We start from the raw sequence: 19,701 nt of genomic DNA on the forward strand, positions 1-19,701 counted from the left end.
ACTCTGTGCAGAGAAGGGCGAACCCCTTGCACTGGTAGGCCTAGCTGAGGTCACCATCAACACATCAACAGTAATCAATTAAGAAAATCCCAATGTGTTTGTTACATTTCGTACACGTAAGTACTTTTCTCCAATCCTGTCACAATTTTTCTTTCACAGGTCTATCACAGCCTAATACTTGATGACTCGTCAACCAATCATTAAACAACCAGCGTCAGTGGTCATATGGACCTTTCTTTGTCAACAAGGATAAGTAAGGAGCAATCATTGACTTAGCAATAAATTATTAAGACTTTAGTTCAGTCAATAATGAGAGTTCTGAATGTTTTTATATGTTTTATTTTCAAAGCCTCTGATCCCTCAATTTTATTCAGGAAGGATTAATCTTTTAGGCATTAGCATTAAATGAACATAGTCCAATAATTGATATTTCAATATGAGGTAAAACATAAGTCAGAATAATAGCAGGTAATGTTATGATGCAGCAAGCATGTTCCATAAAGGAATTTCCTTAATCTAAATCAAGTTGGAATAATAAGAGTAAGAGGCGTCGGTTCAGAAACCTAATAAATCGTTTGGATGTGAGAATCAATGCGCAAGCATAAAGATTTAGCATATCAGACTGGAAAATAATCACAGTCATAAATCAACAGACAAAAGAAATGGGCTAAATAACCTCTCATATAGAGAAGTCTAAGAAACTCAGAGATGAGTCCGCAGACAGGAGTCGGGAAAGGAATCCTATCCTACTCTAGGAACATGCACTAATATAAACCCACAAATTCTATGTTATTTTCGTCCGTCTTCTCCATTCTCCAATAGAATTTCAGTAAACTCCTGGGAATAAGCAAACTCCCGATTTTCACATGGTAGTACAATAGAATTTTTGACATTAGACCTTGAAAAGTTACATCATTTGTATGTTGTGGTTCAGACAGTTCTTCTCATGAATCATCCTTCCTGTTGCCTCCTCTCATCCTGGTGAGAACTCACTATTAGTTGTCATTTGTACTACAAAACAAGTGCCTATTCACTAGCTAACTAACAAAAGGCTTCTGGAAAAATACAACATCTATAACAAAGAGAAAAAACATTGTGCGCAAACAATTATTCAATGTGAAATACAGGGCTTTCAGTGTTAATGTATTATTTTTCAGTTAAAATGTCATCAACAGTTAGGCTAAGTTAAATCAGCACTTTTATTTACTTGCAGGTCTAGTATGATTACCTACTACAAATTTTGCATATGTCATACTTAAACGTAAGTGTTGCACATTATTAGTTTTGTTTGTGAATAAAATTCTCATCAACACAAGAGATCTAACAACAGAGGGAGGATATACACTCTTACTTAAATAAACAAATAATGCACGGTATGTTGCTCTGCTTTTCGTTTCACCGAAACCAGCTGATTGTGGAGCAGTTGTATTTAAGGCACATCACATCTCATTATTCTGAAGAAGGAATCACTCAGGGGCATATTAACAACGGCCAGCGATAATCATCACTGGCCTTGCTTAAAGATAATTATATTATCGCAGGCTATCTCTGGTATTTATCGCCCTAGTAGCGCGTTATTAAGAACGCGTTCCTCCACGGCGATAAAAGTTCCAGCGATAGCGAGGTTATCGCCCTTTTGCAGGAAACATCGCTGGTTTTCCAGCGATGTTCCCTGCAAAAGGGCGATAACCTTGCTGATACGACCCACAGGGTCGTATCAGCATAATCCATCCCCTATGTTAGGGATGCCTAAATCAGGATTTTAGCAGATGTTAGGTTTTGGCGAAAACGGCTGTTTTCGCCAAAATCTAATGTGTGCTAAATCATGTGGGCTACCTTGTAAATATCGCGATGTAAACATCAGCGATATTTGCAAGGTAGTCCATCTTGGGTACGCCCAGTAACGCCCACTTTGCATCTCATTGGAGATGCAAAGTGAGGCGTTGGGGAAAAAGGGTGCTACCATGCGATTATGCATGTTAGCACCCTATTGTAAATAGGGCGCTGGTTTTATCTTCGCTTTTTGGCTTTGGAAGCCAAAAAAACTGAGATAAAGCCCTTGTAAATATGCCCCTCAGTTTCCTTTTCTTTACATAAATGTGTTTATTCAACTCTGTTCCCATCATAAAAGATTGTGAAGTGTATTTCAAAGTAATGCTTACAACCATCTTGGATTCGCTAGATCCAAGAGAGGGATGTTTGTATCCTTCATTTACACGAGGATGGGATGTCATGTTTATGAGACAATAAGCAGCCTTGAAATGTTTGTGTTAAAACAAGAATGTAGAGACTTGTTTTCCATAATGGCCTCCGTTATTTTCAGGGCAAAGATATTCATATGCAGTCAAAATGACAAGCAGAACATGTGGAATCTTTACAGAGCAAAACATTCCTTGTGCAATGGCTACGCACAAATGTCTACACTCAGGACAGGGAAGAGTCTGTGGTGGGGGCTTTCTTTGCAGCTGAGAAAATATTAAGAAGGTGAACATTTGTCCCCGGAGCCCTGGAACTGTAGTGCACATAATAACTAAAGTGAGAATTGTAAAGGTATCTCTGGACAAATACATTGAGATTGTAATTTGAAATAAAGTATGAATATATTTCAGACCTAAAGTTTGTTGCATACTAACCATGGATTGTTAGACTCCTTTGCAAGAACATGGAACTTGCATATTGTATGCAAAAAAGAGTGTTATGGATTATATAGGCAAAATACATTAAAAACAAATTGCTGAATTGTTCCTTTAGGTCTTTAAAAAAATATATAATATACTAATACATAGTGGGCTTTCGGCCAGTCTTATTCAGCGGTAGTAGGCAGACACTAACCATCACATCAGCTTACAGGAATAGTTTGAACTCACCGTTTTTATGTTGATTGTCTAGGTATATTTTTCGTCCTCTATGGGGATGCATGAGGGATTATCCTTACACATTCAATATGTTATGGCTTGCTTTCCTCCTGTGCACAAGCAATTATTTATTTTGTTACTTCTTCAAAGTTATTTTAATTATTTTAGTCAGTGCTCAAATTAAAACCTACCACTAAGATGGCCGTCCAGCGACTCATCTCCACTGCCATGAGTCCTCACAAAATATTAAAAGTCCTGAGGCAGGAACAAAAATAATGCTTTGTAAACGGTATCAAAGAATGATATGAAAATATTGAGTATATGAAAGTTTTAAATCTTTCTATCAATGCCACGATGGCCACCTCGTGGGTCCTCTCCCCTGCCACTGGGACACTGCTGTACAGCAAGTGTGCCCAGCAACTCCACTCCACTGAGCAGTGGCTCCTTTGCCAGCAGGCAGAACCATCTAATCCCCATTCTAGGGGGCTCTAATGTGATTGCCACTGGGCAACTGTAGCTATTCAGCAGACCCGGTATATCTCCCTTCTACTGACAATCTTTGGCAAAGACAATGGGTCTGGCTTGTAAATCGCAATGTGAGCACGACTTCTAGGATTTGTCAATGCTAGTTTAGTCATTTCCTGTACAATTAAGAGATTTATCATTTAAACTTCAACTTTGAAGTAGTTTATGGATGGCAAATGGTTCTACTGTATCTCAACGAGCAGCAACGAAACAAACTACTTTTAAAAAACCACAGTATTTTATCATCAGCTTACTGTCTTTCAAATAAAAATTGATGTTTCAACAAATAATTTGAAATATATAGTGCAAATAATTTTTAAGTCGCAAATTGAGCATTAAAAATAGGGAACTTGTTGTTCTTTTCAAATGTAATTTTCTTGGCTAAATATCGTAAACTTTGTGTCTCAATAAATTCTGGGCAGAAAAGATTGAAACTGGGAATAAAAAAATGAGTCAATTTTTCATCCTTCAGGTTGCATAGAAAGATATCTATTAACAAATCAAAACAAGTCTGCAAGTTTTCTGGTTTCCAATGCTCATCCTGTGGATAAGTGGAAAATGCATGGAAAGCAATATTCTTCACATGGTATGAACAAAATTTGTCCAGCTTCGTCCGATGTTTGTTTTTAAGTCTTTCCAGCAAATGTTTCAAAAGCTTAAGGCATATTTTCCTGCAAAGAAATAAAAGATTACAGACGTGTTGATAATAACAGACTGAATGTTTGTGATATTGCAGTTATAAGTCTGCAAGACAAGTAAACACATATATACCAACAGCAAGAAGGAGTCTCACTAATCTGATTTCCCTGGTCAGTAAATTACATTAAACTCTCCACTACTCCTGTATCTAGTTTTTGATCACATGCTAGGATTACTAAACTGTGGTTGTGCTATGTATAATAGTGTTGCTGATTTCACCTTCACCATCCTGGTGGGGGGAGATGCCATGTATTAAGCAAACTTTCGGTGAAGAAGAACTTCCATATGTTATTTCTGATCCTTGCATAATAGGTTTTAAGAAGCCCCCTGTACTTTTGAAGCATATTTTCTGGGTTATTTTCCTCCTTCTCTTATATCCATGTGCAATTGTATTGTTTCTACCATATCTCTCCCACTCTCTTACCGAATACACAAATGAAAGTCATGGCATTTTTCCTATGCGGATTTAAGATGTAGACTATGAACATTATTGGTAACGTTCTTCCACAATATACTGAATCTATTTCTATCCACGTTGAGATTCAGCGGCTGTCTCTATATTCACTTAAAAATTACTCTAAATCTTTAGAGTGGCAGCTTACAACATTTGGGCCCTCGTTCCGAGTATTGCAGTAAATGGCAGAATTAAATCTGGGTAAATCTGTGAGTGTTTCCGTGTGGTATCGGACATACCGCACCCAGAAAAGGTCCAGAACAACCCGGTAGACCTATCGTGTGTATAAAATGGCATCCAGAGGTAATGCAAAAGTATAGTTTGCGCACTCTATAAATGGTTTTCTAAACGGAATCACCGCACCTGGATTTACGTCATATGCGCAATAAGTTGACTGGAAATACATATTTTTACTGCTCCAACAAGTAGCTTCCTGCATACACATTTTCAGCCATCTGAGCAAATGTTCATAGTATTATAGCAGATATATTTCCAGACCACTCTTTGAAACATTGTCTGCAGCATTATTTCTGTTGGTTACTTCTAACCACAGGTTCCTCACCTTAGAACGCTCCATGGATGCCAGACTGAACCTGGAATTTTCTTTTCAGCAATGCTTCATGTGCCGCTAGCAGCATGTGGCTCAAAGCTGGTTCTGTACTGCCCCAGAAGTGATCGAGAAGAGCTGCATTGCTCACCAATGTCAGCTCCTTTCATTTCACGCCTTCTGGTGCAGATCTGGAGCTCCACTCCGAACTTTGTCAGCCTACTGACAACTCCTAAAATAAAATCCAGTGTGCTAGAGAACAATGTCTACTTCTAAAATAACAAGATTAAAACCATGCTGCGATGTCAGTCACAGAACCACAAAAGGTGTGTCTCTGGTGTTTAGGCTTGGGATACCACTCGAAGTTGTGCAATAAGTGTGTCCTCATACGCCTGAGGGCAATCTGGGATCGAGCAGTGGAGTTGTACATGACAAACATAAGAAGTAGTTGTGGCTTTTGAGTAAACTCCTGAGCCTACTACAGGTCGCAGAATCGGTCCCGCTACCAAAAGAAATCTATTTTGGTGGTCGATGTACTCCAGGAAGTCTAAATGCACACACAAAATAGCGAAGGGGGACTCAAACTCATCCTGCCATTCTGTATCCAAGGAGAAGGCACAATGGTGTCACAATGTCAGTTAGGGTCCCTGGTCATGGGGCCGATTCCCCAACTTATCCTGGCATGCCCCACGTTTTCCAGGCATTGGCGGTGCTGCAGGCGATTGAAGCCTTCAAAGAGGCCATGCTGAAGGTTTTAGGCACACCTCTGGCTCCATTTTTGGTCCCCCATGGAACTGAAGGGGCCTTCAGTCTGGTTCCTATAGGCAGATCAGTCCCAATTCCACATACACAAAAGAACTGGGGGTCAATCACAAAAGCACATAGGGAGATATACACAGAAATTGAAAGTTAGTAGTGATAACACCCTGGCATTCAGAGCAGAGCAAGGATTACCATCAAATTGCTGTATGCAATAGAGCTAAGGTATCAAGCTCTGATGATCAATGCTATCATTTGGTCATCCGTCACAAACAGAAGATCAATCTCTTGATCATAGGGATTGCTTCTATGGCAAGCTCTAATGCTCATAAGAAATGCCTTACCAGAATCGGGCAGACAACAACAGCAAAAGAGTGTACTGAGTAGTAAAGAAATCTAATGTGTTGCAGTGCAACAAAAAAGAAAAGGACATTAAAAAGATTGTGTGGAGAGACTAGTCGTTCTAGGGAATATAACCCTCCTCACACCTAGTAAAAATGAACAAATAATACAGTGATCACAATTAACTGCTATTAAATCATAGCAGTAATCCTAGTGACTGCTATCAATGGGTCGACATGTTTCAGCCTAACTGGGAATTACCCCCGGCTTTCTTCAGGACCTATGATATTCTAGCTACTGCATATAAAAAAACTCTATTCATTGAGAGCAATTTAGGTGAGAGCAAAAAGAGTTATTTAGAACAATCCAACCTCGCTTTGATGCGAAACCTTCAATCACTGGATGCAATCATCACCCTGCGTGATCAAGGATTCAACCTCACCTCCCTGGAACCTTTCTCAGGTTAAATGAGGCCCCGCTCTGTCCGTCGTTACCTCTTCATATTGCCGAGTCAGGGAAGGAGGCGATCAGTCCCAATGCCACATCAACTTATGACCCTTTCTGAGTCCCATACTAGCTCTGCTACATACATCCTCCCTGGCTCCAGGACATGCACCCGACCCGTTCATGAACAACACCGGTACTGACCCCAAAGAGAATGTGGTGCGGATTCTGCGGTCTCACCCCGAACAGACTTCAGCCGAACCTAAACCGATGTCATGTTATAAAATTACTGAAGTGCAGCCAGTCATCATACAACCCGACGCTGTACAGTGCCTCGACCAGGGTATTCGCACCAGCAGAGGTTTCATCTTTTTTGCGTCTGAACCAGGTACACCATCAGAGGGAGATAATGATAGTGGGGATAGCGACCTCCCCTCTTGCCATTACAATGGCAGTTTTTTACCTGAACTTACAAGAGGTCAGTTTGATACTATCTTAGTGCAGGGTTGAACTTGCCTATTGGACCACCAACCAAAGAGTGCATCACTTGCAATAGTAGTCCAACGAACAACATAGGTCTTGGAATTGCAGGCGCCTTTAGTAAAGACCAAGACTGACGTCCCTTTGGAACTTGTGTAGGCAGGGCCAGCCACTTCTGGACCCTTGCTTCCTTTTAACCAGACACTCACTGAAATCTTGATGGGCACTTATTCAAATGCCTGTTTTTGCCCACCAGTGAGTAGCAGATGGTCAATCGTCACTGACCAGTACCTGGTGATCCTGATTTTCTCACTAGGCACCCTAGCCCAAAAAGCCTGGTTAGTCAGGCTTCAACGAGCAAGGTTAACCCCAATTAATTCCTTACAGCTTCTTCAGATAGGGAGTCAAAGTTGTTGAGTCACTGTTAGACCTGCCAGTCTTTGGTGTGGTCTTTCCCCAAATGTTTTGCCTTCTCCCTCCTGTTTGCTAAAACTAATTTTATTGGCTTTAGGACTCTGTGTCCTTTACGAATGCTGACAACTGCTAAAGTGCTTGTGCTCACTCCTTAAAACATGGTAGAACTGGTCTACCCTTATTACTATGTTTGATGTACTTAAAAGTCCCTAGTAATGTGCACTACATGTACCCAGGTTGTGTAAATTAAATGCTACCAGTGGACCTGCAGCACTTATTGTGCCACCCACTTAAGTATTCCTTTAAAAACACATGCCAGTCTGCCACTGCAGCCTTGGTGCAGTTTTAAACTACCAATTCGGCCGGACAAAATAAACTTTTTGCCAAGCCTAAACATCCCTTTTTAATACATATAAGTTACCCCAAGGTAGGCCATAAACAGCCCACATGGCAGTGTGCAGTGTATTAAAAAAGTTAGACGTACTTTTAAGTTTTGTGTGTCCTAGTAGAATGAAACTCCCCAATTTGTTTTTCACACCTGTGAGGCCTACCTCTCCCTTAGGATAGCATGGGGTTACCTTATTACATTTAAAGTGCTAACTTTGGATTGGGAACAGGTAGAAATATCATGTTTGGTCTAAAAAGAATTGCAATTTAAAATCCTCTTTAATGGTACAGTCAGATTTTAAGTCACAATTCTGAAAATGCCACTTTTACGGCACGTGGCTTGACGCTTTCATTTATATGGCGGTTACGTTCGCACACGCTTAGTTGCAAGCTCTGTTGACGATGCTGTTTTCCTTGGATGGTCGCTGTTGTACAGCGTTTCTTCACTTCATTTGGTTTCTCATCACAGCCCGTCTAGAAGTTTGGTGAGTGGAAATGTTTAGTGCACAATATCTGTTCTATTTTGCTGTTGGTTGTTTGGTACGTTACTGAATAGGTTTCTGTTCACGCAGATTTCTGGCATTGCTTTACTTCCGGGAAGCGTACTCTGATTGAGCCTGTTACTATTCTACCAGGCGTCATTTCACTTTATCGCATTGGTGAATTACGTTTTTCAACCGCTGTTTCTGTCATTAGCTTGGGCCTTATACACTATTTATATCTTGCGTTTCACTTCCACACTACCGCCTCTCTTTTTATTTTTTTATAAATTCTTTTTATTGAACATCAAAAATTAAAAAGGGTCATGTCATACAAATAATCAGGTTCACATTACAGGGTACCGTGTCTTTACAAACAGTGATACTGCGCATCATGTTGCGAAATTTACTTCAATGTTACATGTAATTGGTTTCACATCATAAATTGTTCGTCAAGGGAAGGAATTTTAGGGTGTTCGTACACTCCTCCCCGATACACATTCCACCTAGTCCAGATTGCTATCCATTTCCGGGGGCATCCACGGGCTATGTACACTGTTTTCTCCCTTGCCATGCACCAATCCATATCCTCTTTCCATCCATTTACCGTCGGTGGTGCTGCAGCCCCCCAGAGTCGCGCTATATTCCGCTTGGCGATCATCTGCCCAAGTGTCACCCAGAGCCTCCCTTTAACATTCAATTCTGTGGGCTCCCAGATATTCAAAAGGCATCTTTTAATCTCCAGCTGAAGGGCCACCCCCCAGACCATACTCATGCATTCGAGGATTTTTCTCCAGTATTTCTGTATCAGCGGTCACTCCCAGATTACATGCAGGAAGGTACCCTCCAGTCCGCACCGTCTCCTACACATCCCATCTTCACTTCTACCCATGAGCATTAGCTGTCGCCCCGTGAGGTAGACTCTGTGCACAATTTTTAGTTGTATCAACCTCAATTTCGCCGAAATGGCGACTTCTTTGGGGGAGGAGAGTGCTTCTTGCCACTCTTCGTCGTCAATTTCCAGCCCGTCCCTCCCCCATTTCTCCCTGAGTGCCTGCAAAGGGTCTGGAGTATGGTGGACAAGTTTCTTGTATGTGAGGGATATGTTTCTGTCTGGTAAGTGTCCGTCAAGCAATCTATCCTCGAGAGGAGAAGATTCTGGTTGTGTCGTTCCAGCTGGAATGTTAGCCTGGAGGGAGTGTCTGACTTGCGCGTACCTAAAATATTCTGAGTCAGCCATCTCATGTGTTTGTTGTAGTGAGGTGAAGGACACCACCCCCTTGTGCCCCAGAGGTCCCTGATATGGGAGATACCAATGAGGTCCCACTTGTCGAACCCTTTAGTACGCCCTAGTGTTCCCAGCTGTTCAGAGTCCCAGAGGGGAGTCGCAAGCGTGAGTCTGTTGGCCCATCCCAGGTTACGGTTAACCAAGTGCCACAATTGCACCGTGTGTCTGGTGGGTCCAGTAAGTGGAAATTTAGCCGGCCTAGAGTAAAGCACTCTTGTAAAGTCTCCTCCAGGTAGCAGCCATCTGTCCATACAGTAGGCTGGGTCGTCCCCGCTTCCGTACATACATTGGTTTATGGCGGATAGTTACGCTGCCCAGTAGTATTTTTTGATGTCTGGGAGGGCAATACCCCCGTCGTACCATCCAAGGGTTAACTTCCGGAGTGCTATACGCGGTTTCCCGTCCCATAGTAGATCCCTTTGCAGGGCTTCTACCTCTTTAAAGAAGACGTGTGGGACTGGGTCAGGGTAGTTCTGAAGGGCATATAGAAAGCGGGGCAATGCCATCATTTTGAAAAGCGCTGCTCTCCCAAGGAGAGACAGGGGCAGAGCCTTCCATGTGCTTGTGTCACGTTTGAGCCGCTGCAAGGGCGGGAGGAGATTCGGCTCATATCGTATCTTGACATCTGTGGTGACGAATACGCCGAGGTATTTGAATCCCTCGGCCACTATCTGGATTGGGCAATTCCCGGGCAAGGATGGGGCCTTCCCATGGAGGACATATAGCAACGACTTGCTCCAGTTAATTTGAAAGCCCGAGTTTCTTCCAAAACTGGCAAAGATGCCTCCGTGATCGTGGACGGGAGGCAAGATAGAGAAGGATGTTGTCTGCGTATAATGAGATCCGGTCCTCCCATCCCTCGGTCCATCGAAGTCCCCGGATTGAAGCATCCCTTCGTATCCAGGCTGCGAGTGGTTCAAGGGAAAGTGCGAATAAAAGTGGCGAGAGTGGACATCCCTGTCTGGTTCCCCTTCCCAGTGTGAACACGTCCGAGATTTTGTTGTTGACCGCCACTTGGGCCAGCGGCTCCGCATATAGTAGCTGCACCCACCCTATAAAGTTAGGGCCGAAGCCCATCTTTTTAAGGACAGCAATTATGTATGCCCATTCCAAAGTATCGAACGCCATTGTCTCGTCCAATGAGACCACTATCGCGTCTTCCTGGATGCCGGAGCAGCGCCCCAGCACCCCATGGAGACGCCGCAGACTGAGGGCTATATTTCGGTGCGGTATAAAGCCCGATTGGTCTGGATGTACCAGTTTGGATATAACCAGCCGAAGTCTATTGGCCAAGAGCTTGGCAAGTATCTTGGGTTCTGCATTTAACAGGGAAATCGGTCTGTACGAGGTGCATTCGTCTTTAGGTTTCCCTTCCTTGGGAATGGTGACCAGCGTGGCTATACGCTGGTCTCTTGGCAGTTTCCCCTTTTTCCTGCTATCCTCGTACATGCTTTTTAGGTAAGGCGCCAACTTATCTGGCTTAAGTTTGTATAGTTCAATGGGAAGGCCATTAGGGCCCAGCGCCTTGCCCGCGCGGTGATCTCTTATCGCTTTGGCTAATTCGTCACTTGTGAGAGCACTCTCCAAGGCCTCATGATCGTGCCCGGAGAGGACAGGTAGATGGATATCTGTTAAGAAGTCAGATGAGTCTTCTTCTGTGAGAACCGAGCCCCTCTGATACACTTTCTCGAAGTGTGTTACGAACTCTCTAGCTATATCGTGAGGTTCAGTAAGGACCCCCCCGCACTACTTTTTAGTTCCGATACCACTCTTTGCGCCCTCTCTTTTTTGTCCAACCAGGCTATCATTCTACCCGCTTTGTCTCCCTGGTCATATAGCTGCCCGTCTCTATCTCTCGCAAGGGTTTTCGCAGCGTCAGTCGCAATTGCTTTATATTCGGCTGCTTTTCTTTGCAGTTGGTGGGATATGGCTAGGTCCGCGTCGTGCCCCTCCCTCTCCTCAAGGCGGAGGAGGTCGCGTTCAATCTCAACCAATTGCTTTTCTTTGTCTTTGCGCCTTCCCGCCATGGCTGATATGGCATGACCCCGTAGAACCGTTTTAAACGCTTCCCATGGAGTAGTGGGGGAGTTCACTGTACCTTCGTTATCTGAGAAATATTGATCAATTGCGCGCACCAAAATGGATTTGGTATCTTGGTCTTTTAAGTACCAGGGATTTATCGGCGCGACACAGCCGACTTTCTTATCACCTATAGTGAGGTGGACCCATATGGGGGAGTGGTCCGAGACACCCCTCGCCAAGTGCTTGATTTCACGCGTGGTTACGCCATCTTGAGGGGGTGCGAGCATGTAGTCAATCCTCGAGAGGGAATGGTGCGATCCCGAAAGGAACGTATATTCCCGTAAAGTGGGGTGGTGCCGCCTCCGAAGATTAATGAGGCCAAACACCTCAAGGAAGTTGGGGAGCCATTGTTGCCCTGCGCCAATGTCTCGCGGTGAGTGTCTGTCCAACGCCCCGGATGCGACTGAGTTAAAATCTCTCCCGATCACAAGATGCCCCTCAGGCAGGGAGAGCAGAAGTGTACCCAAATCCTTATATGATTGTACTTGGAGACCTGGGGGGATGTAGGCCACCACTAATGTGAGCGTGCGCCCCTCCCACCTCCCCGAGACCGCTGCAAAGCGTCCCAATGGTCGACCCACGTGTGTTGTATACTGAAGAGAAAGGTGCGTCTGAGAAGGAAACCCACCCCTCGTGACCCTGATGTAAAGCTGGCGTGTGCCACCATTACGTAGCCCCATCTATTAAGCGCCTTGCAGGAGTTACCGATTAGATGCGTCTCCTGGAGCAGTGCAGCATCGGGCAAGTGTCTCTTAATTTGCTGCAGCACTAAACTCCTTTTTATTTTGTCACCCAATCCGTTGACGTTCCAACTCATGAGTTTAAGACTTTTATCCCAGTGCATACCAATTACTATAGTAGAGGTCTCTGAACAACCCACAAAGCCTGTGACACAACCCCTTTGTTAAGGACTGTAAAGTGCATGACCACAGTGGAAACTCCCCCATTCCCTCCCCCCGTACCCAACAACAAACAATTTAAAACACACAACCTTCCTGTGTCACTTGTCCCCCCCCCCTCCCTGCTACCCTGCCACGTAGGTTTGAAACTGCCCACATCCCCAACTAGCAGAGTGCCAATCGCCCTAGTAACTGGTCAACTGTGACATGGGGAAGTGGGCTAGAGTCAACTCCGGCCGCCCGAGGTCCCCCCCCCCCCCCCCCCTGCATTACTCAAAAACTTTCGTCAAGTACGGGATCCAAGGATAATGGCCCAGCATATGAGGCAATCATGTTATGCAACCATGGAATGTACTTTTTACACATTGCATTCAACAGTTTAGGCTCAGTCTAGTGTCCAGGTGCCTATCCAGCATTGCAAAAAGTTCCTTCAACTGTAATGGGCCATAGTTCAGTTCAATCAGGCCCCAATGTCTGCCACCCTCTATTCTAGCAATAAGACAATTTATACATTACGGTTTGGCGACATTGTCCCCGGCTGCAGTTCTGGAACCCATGTTCCTTCAGTCTCTCTGTGCCGCCGGCAGACCCGGACTGCTGGATCTCGATCTCCAGGAGCGCATGTTGCGCCTTTCTGTGTCAGACCGTTCCCCGGGCGATGCCGGCCCGCGGGTATTGGGTTCCTTCCGGTCCCTCCCAGACCCAGGCGGCTTCTTCTGCTCTACTCTCCCATCCAACCAGTCCTGTACTTCAAGTGGGGTGGTGAAGAAGAGTGACCTTCTAGCCGCGATTATTTTCAGCTTCGCTGGGAAGAACATCATATATTTAAGCCCCCGTTGTCGGAGAACCGCCTTCAGGATCGTTGTTCTTGCTGGACTTTGAGAGTGAAATCTGGGAAGAACCGGATAGTGGCGTTCTCATAGTGTAGGTCTCCCTGGTCCCTTGCCGCCTGCAGTATAGCGCCGCGGTCTCTATAGTTTAGGATCTTTGCAATAATTGTCCTGGGGGCCGCTCCTGGCTTGGGCTTGAGAACCGGTGCTCGGTGAGCGAGGAGAGCCGTTTCGGTTTGAGGTGGTTTAGGATCAGGTCTTCAAGGAAGAGGTCGATGCTCGGTCCCTCCATTCCCTCCGGGACCCCCACCACTCTAATATTACTGCGGCGGCCCGCCCTTCCTGATCCTCGAGCTTTAGGGCCATTTGGCGGTGTTGGTGAGTCAGGGTGTTGAGTCGCTCTTCAAGTTTTTTGGTAGTTGTCTGGAGTTCCAATATGCTAGTCTCGTTTGCTTTGACTTTATCTGCCGTTTTACTCATGTCGGTTCTCATCAAATTCATTTCGATGGACATTTTGTCCATTTTTGTTTCGAGGGTGGTGCCCAGTCCATTGATGGCTGTCATTATAGATTGGAGAGATGGTTCCGTTTCATTCTGCTGGTCCCCCTGCAGCCCTTCATCCAGCGGCTCCGTTTTCGGGACTACATACTTATCCAATTTATTAGATTGCACTGTTGGGGCATTCTTTGGTTTCATGATAGCGGTCCGCAGGTTGCATGCGCACTCCTCCAGGGAGCAACTTTCCTCCTGAGACGTCCGTCTCCGTTAAGGCGATTCTACCCCTTTCGATCCCGTCTACTGGACTCTGCCTTCCGCTGTATCAACCGCAGGTCGTGGGGCTGGCAAGGCGATCCCCACCCCGAGAGTCTGAGGTATCCGATCTGATGGCCAGGATGGCAGCACCGTCCAGCAGCCTGATTATGAACGTATGTGGTCCGATCTTTCTTCCAGCGCTCACCGTATCGCGGCTGGGGGGAGGGCTAACTGACACAGGCCGTATTCAATTGACTCCGTCTAGTGGGGGGGGGCGCGCGTATCACCCACCTCGGCCGCTCCAGGCGCGTCTCGTACACGTAGCACGATGTGGTTTCTTCAATTTTCACCCTTGTAGCCCCTAGCGGTAGCGTCCTCTCAGCTAACGGGTGGCTTGGCCCCTCCCCCCCCGTCTAGGTGGTCTATGTGCGTCTCACACCTCCAGCTGTGCTCTTCTCTATGCACAATCAGCTCCCGGATAAGAGGCTATCAATGATATCTGCAACATGTGTGGAGTCCCTGCCAGTCTATTTTCGCCCTAGGGGTAGTTCAGTAGCACCCCTCAAGTTCTAGCTTTAGAAGGGAGCCACCCTGTGAATTCACTGCCTCTCCACCTCAATATGCGCCGCCCCCTGGGCTATGATTCGCGGCCCTGTCTGGATTCAGGCCCGTGCAATTGCACTTAGTTACCCTGGGAGAAAAGGGAAACGAATTTCAGCTGCAACGCGGGAGGCGCGGTAAAATGAGCCCCTGCAGCCTGCCGACTGCGCGCTGCGCCTCCCACTCAGCCGGTGCCGCCTCACACCCTGAGTCTCTCCCACCAAGCGGCAGCATGATTTCGGGCGTGTGGAGAGGGGGAAGGCTCACCAGTTGCTGGGAGGTCCACGGCCTCTCCCCCTTCCAATCTCGTTCCGCTCCCGTCTCCTCCTCCAGCCGGGCCTCGTCCAGCGATGCAGGAGACTCCGCCGCTCCTCTGTTGCGCCACAGATGGCAGTGTTTTTGTGGGTTTACCGGACTGCAGACAGCCGTCTGCCAGCCTACGCTTGGTCGTCCCAGAAAGGGGCAGGGGCCGATCAGCCGAGCAGCATTCACCTGTGTCCAGGTGTGTAGCACGAGGGCCGGACGCCACCTCGATAATCCACAGGCCGCGCCTCGCCACCCAGTCCGTCGACACCGCGCCCCCTGGGCCGAGCGCGTCCCACGGCCACGATTCGGACCGCGCTTTTCAGGTCTCGGGTCTGTCCCTATTACTCAGGTGTCCGGCTCAGTTGTGATCGCGTCTTGAAGGATTATTAAAGGAGATTTGAGGGGATTTGGGCTTCGGCTCCGGCAGAGCTACTCGGCTAGGCAGCCATTGCTGTTGGCGCCAAGACACGCCCCCCAGTACCGTCTCTCTTAGTAGTGCGTTAGTTGACGCTTTGCCGTGGTCCTTAGTTTGTTACAGGTATACATTTTTTTCTCTTGGTGTAGTGTTGTATAGGTGACACCCGCTTGCGGTTTTGCACCTTGTATGGTTTTTGTCATTTTGCAGCACCTTGGTTTTTGCAGTTCTCTCACAGTCATTCTGTTTGTATTCACACGGGTGCATGATTGTTTTCTGTTTTCTCTTCATCATGAGTCCAACTAGTGTGCTATTTTTAATCATATCATGGAAATTTCAACACTGGTCACTGTCCTTCTTTCAAATAATTTCTTTTTAATGCTTTGTTACTTTCTTCTACGTGCATTTGTCATCGCATGAGCTACATATATTCTGTGTTGCGCTTAAGCATGTTGTAATTTTATGCTGCTTCTGCTCCTCACGAACCAGCACTTGTATTGAACATTTAGTTATCAAGACATGAATTCATTAATTTACTTTATTTCTAGATTCCCCTGACGAAGGGCAGCTTTTCATGCTCAAAATGCATTGGGATTTATTCATTATCCGTGGGATCTACTTGTGTGCTGTTTAACACATTCAGAGGAATTACTCCTTCGGGATCTTCAACTATTTGTTTTTCAATTAAAGACTGTTTGTGATCTACGATTGCAGTTTCTACAGAGATCTTTCTTCAATATATCAATTTTATAAATGAGTTTATGTCGTGCATGTGATTGTTGACAATATGATTACTAATTTTTCACATGGTTAAACACTCTTTTGAGTGATCTCAGGTAGTGCATACAGAGTTCTAAGACTTGCGTCCTAGTTTATTTTATACTTTTAGAAAGTTGCCATTGCCTTGTCTTAGCCATATGGTGCCTGCAACCTGTGTCCTGAGTCACATGACTACGATTAGCTGGCAGTTGGCTTTTGTGTATCCTTCCCAGACAGTGAGACAAAGAGACTTGACACTAGGCTTTTATCACCCTAGACCACTTGGAGCCTGGGCAGGGAAAGGAAGGAAGTTTACAGAATCAGATGTGGGGGTGGACTTGAAGCTTCCTCTACTTTAAAGGCTGGCACCAGGTTGGACCCTCGGACTAACTCTTCAGTTCACTCCTAGAGCTGCGGAGGACACTCAGAAGAATTGCCTTGCATTTCAGAGGACTGCTGTGCAGCTTGAGGGCTGCTTTGTACTTCACAGCACTGCCCTGCTTCTACCAGAGGACTGTCCAGCTGCTTAAAGCCTGCTTTGTAGGGGGGGGCCTGTCCAAGACGGCGACCATCTAAGTTTCACATCCCTGCTGGATTTTTCAGGCCTAGCTGAGCAGGCTCAGCGGAGTGAAGCACCGTTTGCCAATCCATACTGGATACAGCCATGGGTTGCCTGCGCGGCCTTCCGCAGAGGTGTGGGCTCACCTTCCAGCCCGACGGCGGAGACCTGAAGAGACATCGATGGAGCCATGAGACCGGAGGCACCGGACCTTGCTTTGGTTGGCTCACGGGGTGCGGCTCTCTTCCCCTAGCTGTAACGGCAGGGAGTGAGTGTGAGAGCCACTTCCTGGCGCAGGGGGAGCACAGCAGAGCAGGCTGCGGCAGGGAACGATCCGGTTGGGCCCTTGGAGCTCCCCCAGTGCCACGGTGGTATCTTGAGCCACACGGGTGGTGTGCAGGAGGCTGGGACATGCTCCACCCCCGGAGGCCCTGCCTGAATGGGTGCTGCTGTTGGTCCCGACTCCACCAGGGCTGCCCCTGAATTGGCCCATAGAGACGAGCAGACTCTCCCGCAGGAGGTGCCTCCCGGCCACGTACAGAGGTGTGTTGCCCTCGGCAGTGGTGGGCAGCGGCCTTGACGCCATTTCTAACTGAGACACAGTGGGACATAACCCCAGGAGGGACATCCAGTATACCCAGGGCTTGTCCCGGCCCAGCAGGGCGAGAGTCATGTCGGTTACCTTCTGCGGACGGTGGGCCAGCCCACCTCGGGGGTGCTGGTTCCCCAACCCTTTTTTAATTTTCCTCTAATTTCTGCCTTCTTCCTGTGGACTGTGTCCTTTTCAGTGCTCGCCCTCGTACCTGGCACAGGGCTGGACGGAGCTTTGGGCACACCTACAGCTGCTGGAGCTGGGGGCCCTGCGTGGTATTTCCTGGTGGTCCCGCACGACAGGAGGCCCCCCTGCATTGTGCTCTAGCCTAGAGGTCATTTGCTCACATTGGTGGTGATAGGAATCCCTGACCTGGCTCAGTGTACACTTGGCATTTCTACCTATCTACCTAGGTCTGAGGGACCTTCCGCACCTGGCTCCCGAATTACCCTGAACACTGATTGCACTGGGCCTGCGCACAGCGGAGGTTAATGGTCATCTGCACCTAACTATGTCCTCTCTTCGCGCAGGGAAGAAAGAACCCTCAGTCAAGGACATCTTCACTAAGTCTACCTCTAAGAAGGGAGAGGGAGCGCTGGGTCCTGTAGTGCCGGACCCACACCCACAAGATGCCGGAACAGTGAATATTGACCGGGATGACTCCCCCATCACTAAAACATTCCTGGAGCACTTATTTGGGACTTTGTGGGAGGATTTTGCTGGTCTAAACATGATATCACCCCTGAACTTTAGGAAATACGCACCGATGTGGAGGCAGTGGGTATGAGAGTGGTGTTCCTGGAGGAGGGCCGAGATGCTCGTGAGGAGGAATTCAAGGGACATCGTCAGGAACTGTTGGCACTACGCAATCAAAACCTGGATCTCCTTTACTGCCTTGAAGATCTTGAGAACTGATCCTGTCGTTCCAGCATACGAATTAGGGGCGTTCCATCGCAAGCGATCTCAGGTGGTCTTGAAGACTTAGTTATCCGCCTTTTCAAATGTGTCACCCCCTCCTTACAGGACCAAGAGATCATCTTAGACCAAACTCACCGTATTGGACGCCTGGCCACCACGTTGGACAACCCTCAGGACATACTTACCTGTCTTCATTCCTACCAACAGAAGGAAGTCATCATGTTAGCTGCACAGGACCTATCCGCCACCAAATGCGAAGGCTACCTGCTGTGGCTATACCAGGATCTTTCGCCGTTGACACTGCAGTGTTGTAGATGTAGTAACCCACTCACGGACCTCCTACGAGACCGGAATATCAAATATAAATGGGGCCATCCCTTCCGCCTTCAGATTGTGTGGCAGGAAGAGGTCCGAGTGATACGCTCCCTGGAGGACGCCGAGCGAATCCCTGACATGCCAGATCTACACTCTCCCTCGCGAGCATTGTCCCCTCCTTGACACCCTACGATAACAGCATCCACCTTGCAACGCTCCAAGAGACAAAAGGCAAAGGTCTTAAGCAAACCATCTGAGGCCAGCAGCCAGGAGGCCCTCAATAAACTACTCTAGCAACTCCAACGGGAGGGCAACCCAGTCCTCGCAACTGAAGACCATTGATCATCTTTATGAGTCTTGATTGATTCATTATCTGATTATCCTCTCTCTGGCTCTGCAGACAGCGGCAACTGCTGAATTGTTACCCTGTGCAGTGTCCCTGCCACAGAGTCTTGAGACTCCGGCGCAGCTCCCCTCTGCGGATAGTGCTTTACTGGTGAGCTTGCCGACAACATGGACCCAAGCAAACACTTGTTGTTCGACCCGAGGTGGGGGAAATGTTTGTTTTCTTGTTTATCTTTTCTTCTTTTTATTACTTCTCCCCTTTGCTCTCTCATCTCCTACTCCTCACGTATCATGGACTTCTTACACCCCATGTTGGAGGCCAGGCGCATTCTTCTAGGGGAGGTACACAGCTATATTTTCCCCAGGTATTTGTGTGGCGCTAACTATTCTGAGCCTCAATGTTTGAGGCCTTAATGCCCCATCCAAGCGCTTAGCACTCCTTTCATTCCTCAGGGACTCCAAATGCGACATTTGGATGTTACAAGAAACCTATCTACTCCAGGGCGATTAGCCACAGCTACACTCCCGATGGTTTGATCGCCAGTTCTTTTCCTCTGGAGGGTCCAAAAAAACGGGGATCGACATTTTGCTTGCCACCCGGTTGCCAGGGTGGGTGAAAAAGGTCTTTCTGGGCATACGAGGCACGTTGTTAGCT

General features: G+C 46.9%; 1 protein-coding gene across 3 annotated transcripts in view; it reads right to left on the bottom strand.

Moving 5' to 3' along the window:
- Positions 1-323: 323 nt before the first annotated feature.
- CGAS (cyclic GMP-AMP synthase) overlaps positions 324-19,701 on the bottom strand; it is a 222,844-nt gene continuing 203,466 nt past the window's right edge. For 2 of the 3 annotated variants that reach the window (XM_085610943.1, XM_085610944.1), the window contains exon 5: positions 324-4,051. In XM_085610943.1, coding sequence (XP_085467069.1) covers positions 3,697-4,051 — 355 coding nt within the window. In that variant the 3' untranslated portion in view covers positions 324-3,696. The remainder of the gene's footprint in view (positions 4,052-19,701) is intronic. The other variant, XM_085610946.1, reaches the window with a different exon arrangement.

The sequence above is a fragment of the Triturus cristatus genome, chromosome 6 (genome assembly GCF_964204655.1).
Source record: "Triturus cristatus chromosome 6, aTriCri1.1, whole genome shotgun sequence".
Classification (NCBI taxonomy): domain Eukaryota; kingdom Metazoa; phylum Chordata; class Amphibia; order Caudata; family Salamandridae; genus Triturus; species Triturus cristatus.